The sequence below is a fragment of the Mastomys coucha genome, unplaced genomic scaffold (assembly GCF_008632895.1).
Source record: "Mastomys coucha isolate ucsf_1 unplaced genomic scaffold, UCSF_Mcou_1 pScaffold1, whole genome shotgun sequence".
In the NCBI taxonomy this organism is placed as follows: domain Eukaryota; kingdom Metazoa; phylum Chordata; class Mammalia; order Rodentia; family Muridae; genus Mastomys; species Mastomys coucha.
This window is the reverse complement of record NW_022196891.1, coordinates 32,564,670-32,573,595: the sequence shown is the minus strand read 5'-3', so window position 1 is coordinate 32,573,595 and position 8,926 is coordinate 32,564,670. Positions and strand designations below refer to the sequence as shown.

Here is an 8,926-nt window from a genome sequence, read left to right as displayed (position 1 = left end):
AGAAGAGAGACGTGGTCACTTACGGGAGCAGGCTGCCTTTCTTCTTACTATTGAAGTATGGAGTCAGGCTGTGGTGTGCCCAACAGTCTGTGGCTGAATGCAGAATCTCACAACGTGTGGTGGTGACAACGGATTGAAGGCGTTTCCCTTCAGTCACTAACGATGGCATGTTTGGGCTCACCTCTCTTAAGGATTTGGGGTTTTTTGTTTGTTTGTTTTAAGAACACAACCCTCACGTATAACACTGTTTCTAGAGAGAGCTAAGGTCTGCTTTACTACAACCTGCTGAGTGGGAGGTTCCTGTGAGTCTGGGGAACAGTCGAGCTGCCTGAATGTGGCACCCACTTCTCTGGAAGAGAGGCGACCGACCATTATGTGGTGGTTGCAGTCAGTCTCCTTGGCAGTTTCTTGATGCATAAGTAGCCACCGGTCTTACTTTGTAATTTCCCCTTCCTCTGCAGATTAAAGGAGCAAGCTGCAAAGGACTCCCCAAGCTCTGAGCTACAGCTACACCCGAAGGCAAGACCGACAGTATTCAGTCACTGAGACCCTCAACCTAAGCTGACAAGAGGTCACGGCTGCGCACTTCAGTGGTGGATATCCGGAACCAGAAAGTCGAGGCATCAAGAAACGCATAAAATATTTCCAGGATCGCTTGCTTCCGTGGGCAATGCAGGGTGTAACGCCTTTAAGAAAGATTGCCATCAAAGAGCGTTTAAGGGGACTCAGCTGGCCTCCCTCCATAGCTCAGGAGGGTGCCGCATGCTTGAAACATCCCCACACACACATCCCAAGGTTGTGTGCACATAGAGGAGAACACACACCGACCCTGGCACATAGTGGGGGGTTTTAGGGATGAGGCAGCTTCCAGGTTTTCAGTAAGAGTCTGAGTAGGTTTCAAGTTAGTGTTTATCTTAACTTTTCCATCCATTGGATGTCAGGCATTGGTGTGGGGGTAGTATATGTCATTTCAGAGAATTGTCCATTGTTGACACGATTTCTTTGCTGGGAGTATAAACACACATAAGTGACAGAGTGTTACTTTGCTGGTTGTTTTGTTTTCTAAGTCTTGCCTTGCCACTGCCCCAGACTTCACTCCCTTCAAGCTAAAGACTGCCTCGGAGTGGAAAGCACTCTATTTGGCCCATGAGCCATCAGCCATCTGCCTGAGAGCCCCCAAGGGATAGTGCTTGAGGGTCACCTCGCTTTACTGGGCTCGGGGGTGGGGGAAATGAGGGGAGCTGAGCTAGAAAAGTTCCCTTTTCCTCGACAGAGGTCCCCGGTCGGTCCTTAGCTGAGCACACACTTTCTCCTGGAGCCAGCAGAAGCAGAACCCAGGGGCGTCTCCCCTGGACCTCACGTCGTCACTCAGAGAGGAAGGGCGAGCCTGGGAGCGTAGCACACCGGGCACTCCCCGCCGCCCTGCACACACGCCCCAGCGCCCTCCTGGCAGCCGCAGTGCCCTGCAGCTCGCGTCTGAGCGGCGGCGTGCGGAGTGGGTGGCGCAGGGCAGGGGTGGTATATCCTGTCTGACGGAGGGCGGGTCCGGCCAGTGCCTACTGAGGGACTAGCCGGGGCGGAGGCGCCAGGAGCAGCAGCCGGGAGCTCTCACGCGGACCATCGCTCTATGGCCATAGGGAGCCGCTGAGAGAGGAGAACACGCGCTCACTCGCACCCCCGGCTTGCACTCTCGGCTCCCCTGGCCTGCGCTCGCCCTCTCGGCTCCCCTGGCCCCGCGCCTCCCGCCACCATGAACCACTCGCCGCTCAAGACCGCGCTGGCGTACGAATGCTTCCAGGACCAGGACAACTCCACGCTCGCTTTGCCCTCTGATCAAAAGATGAAGACCGGCACGTCGGGCAGGCAGCGCGTGCAGGAGCAGGTGATGATGACCGTCAAACGGCAGAAGTCCAAGTCGTCGCAGTCGTCCACCTTGAGTCACTCCAACCGAGGTAAAGGCGCGCGCTCGCGCTTGGCGCCCTGGGGATGGTGCGTCTCTCCCGACGCGCTTCCGTCCACCCTTGGGGACTGAGTGTCAGCCCGCCCCGACGGGGTCTGTGAAAAGTGCCCGCATCCCAGCAATCAGACCATTGCCACAGGGTGGACCCGGCCGCCCCCAGCTAGCCTGCTGCTGAAGAGTGATGGCACGCTGTGGGTCAGGATGGGTCGGTCGCTTGGGGGAACACAGCTGGGAGTAACTTTCGAGTCCTGAATCCAGATGGCTCTCTTTTCCCAATCCTGCTTCAGGGGTACCAGCCTCCGATTATCTTCAAGTGTCTGTCCTGACGTTCCAGACCCAGGTGCTCTCGCCTACCTCTCTCCCCACATCCTTTCATTCACCTTCCTTTGTAATCATCAGAACCTGCCTTGCACCCAGGTGGAGAGGGACCACAACCCTAGTGAAGGCAGTGTGTGAAGGAGGGGAGGGAGCGACTGAGTTACTGGGAAGGAGTTTGGGTTCAGGAGAGGCATTGTGGGATGGGGAGTCAGGGAGCGCCCCCTCCCCCTCATTAGTCCCTGGGATCCTCTGCTATTTTACATGGAGTCTCTAAGCAAAGCAATGATGCAAATCTGACTAGGAGACTATCATAGGGCCGGCGCTCCCATAACAAGGAGGTCTGGGTGCTCGCTCTCTTTCTCTAATCCTTAATACAGAGCCCCCTTCCCTTGACCCAGCTTAAATAGAAAATAGTGTCAAACCGGAAATGGATTCAGGTGGGGGGTGGAAACACTCCCAGTGTCAACTGAGTCCACTCCACCATGAGTTTGGGCTTCTAGTCCTGTCCTCCCCAACCCCAGGTCGTGTGAGCCCCAGTTTGGGGGAAGCCAGGAGAAAGGGACCAGATCCCCCCCCCCCCCCCCCCCCCGCCTCCCCCCCCACCCCGCCCGAAGCTGGAGGTAGAGAGTGTATCTTGACAAGGCGTTAAAGGGGGGAATTTTAGAGTAAAATTTTCATACAAAAGATTCCCAGTAAGAAATATATCCCAACCTTTGGTTATCAAATATCATTAGCAAAACTTGAATGCATTTATTTTTATTATTTAGCCAAATTTGATAGTAAAATGCTAATAAAAGTCCAGGTCAAACAGGGTACACTTACAGAGATACAGAGACCTGGGGAGGGGGTTAGCAAGGGACAAGGAAGAAAACAAAGGAAATAGACTTCTGCCAGTCCTCCAGCATGTCCCGGGCCCACACTCTCTGCCCCAGGCATGTGTTCTCCTAGTTCCCTAGTGACCCCTTGGTAGAACGAAGGAAGAGAAAATGGCCGTTGGCAGGCTCAGCCACCTCCCACACCAAAAAGCTTTGCTGTTCTCTGTGCCCTTTGCCCCTGTCTGGGCACCTGGCTTCTCTCCTAACAGATGTGCACTCCCTTGCCTAACTCCCCTTTTATTTACTGCCTTTGTTACTGCTCACTGGCTTCATTTGAAAGCAGGTTTGGAGTGACAAAGGGCCTCCTGGAGCCACAGCCAGGGGCACAGCTTGTGGCCACCCACTCTTCTCTGCTTAGTGCTTAACCTTGTCCCTTCCCACCACCCCCAACTCCCCACCCCACCCCACCTACCACCCTCCACCACCACCCCCTACCTTCCCCCTTGCTCTACCGTCTCAGCTCCCTAGAGCCAGGAAAACCCCAAACTTTGTTCAGGGCCCAAAGATCCCTTCTCCCTACCTATCAGGGTGTTCCCTGACATGTGTCATCTCAAAGTGCTGCTTCTAGCTTGGGCTTTGTGGGTAGCCATCTGATGATGTCTCTGCCAAAGGTCCCCCAAGGGGATTCATCCAGGTGAAGGCTTAGGGCTGACCCTGATGCCTCCTAATGCATATTTGTCCAGAAACTCTCCTGGGACTGGCCCTGTAGGTGTGTCTGCTCTAACCTCAGCCTCTGGGGAGGTTCCCAAAGGGGACCAGTTCTCCCAGCAGGAATAGGCGGTTAGGGCACTTGGAGCTGGTGTGTCTGGTTCATCTGGCTTTGTTTTCCTCAGATTTCTCTGTCCTCTTCGTGTCTGCTGTTCAACCATTCTGAACTCCCTTTCTTCTGGTGCTTTCCATGTTGTCAGAGACCAGTTGGCAGCCTGCAGAAGGTCTCTCTGCTCCCTGGACAGCTGAATTCTCACATAATCTTCTTCCTGGAACGGAACACTGGTTTCAATAGGGTCTGGAGCTCCTTGCCTCCTATCCGGAGCCTCTTTGTTAGAACCCATACTCTAAAGAAGGCTGGCCCCACCCAAGGGGTGGCTTGGCAAAATGGCCACTGTTCCTTGTGCTCCTGGTGAACAGCCAGGCGAAACTTAACCAGTGGCCGGGGCACTTAGAAGAGGTTTTTCTTTTTTCCTCAGACCCTCGTCTATCAGGCCCACCCTTATCACCCTCTTCTCTTTAGGAAGAGGGCTTTGAGCTGTTGATGGCCGGATAAGGAAGCTGGCACCATTTTAATGTACATATCTACCTATTCCCTCCTTATGCACTGGAGGCCAGATCCTTCAACTTGGTCATGAAGTCCCCAAGAGGGCCAAAGACCATATAGAGGGAGGTTTCTATCTACCCAAGGGAACTGTCCATGAAGTAGCTCTCCTGTGTGCTCAGGGTCCCTTTGTGTATCACAGTGTCAAGTATTTGTCCTCCTAACTATGTGGGAAATAAGAAACAACTGGTGGTGGTGGTGGTTGTGTGTGTGTGTGTGTGTGTGTGTGTGTGAAATCTGTTCAACAAGAGATTTTTGCTATGGAGTATTGGTGTTTCTTAGAGTGAAGAACTGACAAATAGTTGCCTTTCAGATGTGTCCTCCCCATTTGGAATCCCTCCCTACAGCTTATCCCATATCTCATTTGACTCAACAACGGCCACCATGACACACAGATCACACACAAAGTTTCGTAAAGGGCACTTTCTTCTCTTCCTTCTTCCAAAGTGTCTAACATGACCAGTGTTTGAACTGCAGGATGCTTAATGGTCTGTGAGTCTAAGTCCCCATCTCGGGCCAGAACTTCTTCCTTCTCCCTTCAGTGGGCATTTCCCACTAAAGCACAGAACCTTTACTCCTCTGTGAGCAGAGATTGGGGTTTGGCTGGATTTGGGGAGGTGCCTGCTCACCCTCCAAGTTTCCCGCCTGTTCAGGCTCTGCAGTCTCATGCCCGCTCCTGAGCACCTTTGGTGACTTGCGTGTTTGTATTTGTCTGTGTCTCAGCGTGAACCCCTGCCAGAGGAAGGTTCTGTTCATTCCACCCTCGAAAGCTGCCCTTTCCTGGCCACAGACTGTGGGGTAGACATCACTGTGGGGTTGTTTTCTCAGGCACCAAGCTGAGATGAGAGATGCTAAAGGGCGTTTGTGTTTAAGCTTGTTCCAGAGGCAAAACATACTAATTAAACTTCAAATGAACCAATTCTCTTTCTTTACCATGTATCTTGGCTTGAAGTTGGGGTTTTAGCCAATATTTCTGTTGACCTGTTACAACACATGCAAAAATGTGGAGTATCCCAGGGCGTTTCGTAGCAAACGCTGTTTGTTTTCCTGGATCCTGTCCTCTGCTCAGCTCCCTGGCAGAGTTTGCAAAAATCTATTGGAGGGTAGGATATGGGAGTGGTGGCCACACTGCCAGGTAACCCTGTGGGGGGCTGCCTGCCCAAACTGCAAATACCTTAAGAATCTGAAAAGGGTTTCTGTGATGGGCTGGGGCTTCTAGAAGGTATATGATGTTTGAGCATAACAGAAGGGAAGGATGTCAAATATCCTTACTGATACTCTTTATAGGAGTGTGTTATATACATGTACATACATTCTTCACATGGATATGTATGTTGTCGACATATAGTTACTCTATGCACATGGACATGTGCAATTACATATATACATATACTAAAATACACATGAATATACACATATATGCACACACATATATGCACATGTGACACATACTCATACACGATACACACACACACATACACACACACACACAAATACTGAACACATGAACATACACTTGCATGCAAACACTTATCACATGCATATATGTATACACACATGTATTTTACATTATGAATACATGCATTTGCCACACACATCTATTCACAGATATACACACAACACATCCTGTGCATGCACATCTACAAATACACACTTAGCACATGGCATAGGCATGTACACACACCACCCCTTGCAGCTTGTGCTGTGTGTGGCAGGAGCCCAGCTTGGCTGTTACTATTCTCTTCTATGCAGCCTTGGACAAGTCAATACCTTTCTCTGGGCCTCTGCAGGGTTAGGAATTGGGTAAGAGCATATCAAAAGTGCTTTGTGCCCTTCGGAAACAGATTTATAATTCTCTCCCTCTGTAAAGATTTCGACCAAACTGCCTGCGGCTGTCTTTCAAAAAGACTTAAGACTTAAGTAGTTGTGTCTGTCTAGTAAATATCTTAGATAGTCTACAAAAAAAAAAATTCTTGTCACCTAATCTCAAATTTAGGTGCAGTTTATAAAAATCCTAATTTTAATTTTTTGTTTTGTTTTTGTTTTGTTTGTTTTTTGAGACAGGGTTTCTCTGTGTAGTCCTGGCTGCCCTGGAACTCACTCTGTAGACCAGGCTGGCCTTGAACTCAGAAATCCCCCTGCCTCTGCCTCCCAAGCACCGGGATTAAAGGTGTGCGCCACCACTACCTGGTCAAAAATCCTATTTTTAGAAAACAAGTGCCTGTGTCCTGCTATCTGTGGTTCTGATTTAGTCAATCTAAAAGTTAGCAGTCTAAAACCTTCATTCACGGATTCTGCCATGTAGCAAAGTTCAGAATTAGGATCCCAGTCCCCACCCCTTCACTCATATCGGACCAGCACAAGGAATCCCTGTACCTGACATACTGTTCACTCGTGCTTGCTCCCCTAGAGCAGTGCTTGCTCCCCTAGAGCAGTGGTTCCTACATGATGGGTTTTACTCCTGACCACAGCTGAGTTCCCCTCTAACACTTTCCTACTCTTTCCTACCACGCTGCCTATCCCAGGCCTGTTCCACTGCATGGGCCTGTGTTCTACCCATGCCGTGGGTTCAGTTGAAGCCACACAGGTACTGTCAGATAGAACAGGCACCATCAGAGCTGGCTTTAACCATTGCTCAGCAAAGCCTGCAGGAGCCTTATGAGGCTGAGGAGAGGGTGCCTAACGAGGGCGGATGGTATGTTTGGGCCTTTCTGTTGTATGCATACGCCCAGGAAAAAGCCGAGAACCATGGCAGAGAGTGCTTGATGAAGTTGTTCTGAACTCTTTGCTCTTCCTGGGATCCTGGGAATGACGGAGGAGGAAAAGCATTGGTCCTTGCTCCCTGTGGCCGGGGAGAGGCTCAGGGAGCAGACTAGAGCAAGTCCTCCTGGGATCCTCAATCTTTTCACACAATGAGAGTGGGATTCCTTCCCACTCTTGAATATCTTTTGGGGATAGTGTTTCACATGTGTCTTCCAAGGAGTTCTCTCTATTGCCTCATTTAAATTCCTCTTGCTGTGTGTCTTCCCTTGGGTTCTATAGATGGAGAGAGCTCTGGGGCAGGGATGGGTAAGGACCTTTCCAAAGCTGAAAGATTATAAGACTTCTTTCTCAAGTTCTTTATACTGAGGAACAGATGAGAGCTTGACTTAGGTATAGAAGTTAAGAAGACGTGTCAGCCTTATGGGGATAGATAGAGACTTCCAGAGAGGTTTCCTTCTGACAAGTACAGCTTAGCAAAGGAGAAAGGATTGAGAAAAGGGAAATGGAGGAGTTGCAGGAGCCGTCTACCCCTGAGGGCTGCCTGTTAAGCCAGGCAGGCCTTGTCCTGAGGACCGTTGTGATAGAGAAGCTTATCCTGGGGATGGAGATGAGGTGCATCTAGTTTAAGTACAGAACCCCTCGCTTAGAGAGCCCCCAGCTTTCTGGAAGAAGGGTATGCATAGGTGCATGGATGGATAGACACACAGGCACACAGGCACACAGACACACAGACACTCATATGCACAGTTGTACAGACCCCACACTCCAAGAAATGTACCAGCCAGCATAGATAGAGTAAGTGCAGCCATTGGACCCAGGTCTCCTGCTGTTGTGATAGAGGTTTGGAGTGTTAAAAGATGTGTGGGTAAAGAATATATATATATACATATGTATATATATATATATATATATATATATATATATTCAAGAGAGAAAGAGAGAAAGGGAGGAAAAGAGAGAGAGAGAGATTGGTGGAAACATCTGTAGCTTACTTTTTGAGCCGAGTATTAAATGTAGACAGGGGGTTGGCTCAAGAAGAGAAGGAATGCTTCAAGAGCTGTGGGTGTGACTGTTTGAAAGCTTGAGAGTGGAAAAGGATAAGTGGCCCCTCCCATGCCTAACTGCCTTTCAAAGATTCTGTAGCTATGAAAGCTTGGGTTGCCCATATGACACAAGAAAGGCAGCCAGCCCCATCGAAGATGTGGAACAGAAAATGAGCACAGGAGGACTGTCCTCTATACAATAGGAGACTGTCTGACATGGCTCCATCCAGTGGAATTCTCTGTTGACATTCTACGCTGCTTGTAGATCAGGGAAACTCTTTGATATTCTAAGGCGTTGGGTTCCGTGCGTAGGCAGATGTGTCCTGATGATGATGCCCATGTGGAGATGGCTGCCAGCTTCACTAAGGAGCCAGCATTGTTTTGTTCATGACCAATGAACAGTGGGAAGGCAGACGCTTGTCAGGAAGGACAGTATGATTCTGAGGGGTAACTGGATGCTCGGATGTTCTCTCCTTACCTCCATTCCCACAATAAAGAGTCTTCTCAAGGACATGGACTTGGGCATTTGTAATTTCATTCCAGCCTCCCCTCTTGTTCCGGTTGACACAACCCTCAAAGAATATTTGGGGTAGAGGAACCCCTGGTTGATAGAATTCTAAGACTCTAATCTCATTTGGCATTAAAGGGGGATGTT

General features: G+C 50.0%; 1 protein-coding gene across 2 annotated transcripts in view; it reads left to right on the top strand.

Annotated features, from left to right (window-relative positions):
• Positions 1-1,458: 1,458 nt before the first annotated feature.
• Positions 1,459-8,926, top strand: part of Pkp1 (plakophilin 1) — a 46,445-nt gene continuing 38,977 nt past the window's right edge. For both annotated transcript variants that reach the window (XM_031383967.1, XM_031383957.1), the window contains exon 1: positions 1,459-1,952. In XM_031383967.1, coding sequence (XP_031239827.1) covers positions 1,751-1,952 — 202 coding nt within the window. In that variant the 5' untranslated portion in view covers positions 1,459-1,750. The remainder of the gene's footprint in view (positions 1,953-8,926) is intronic.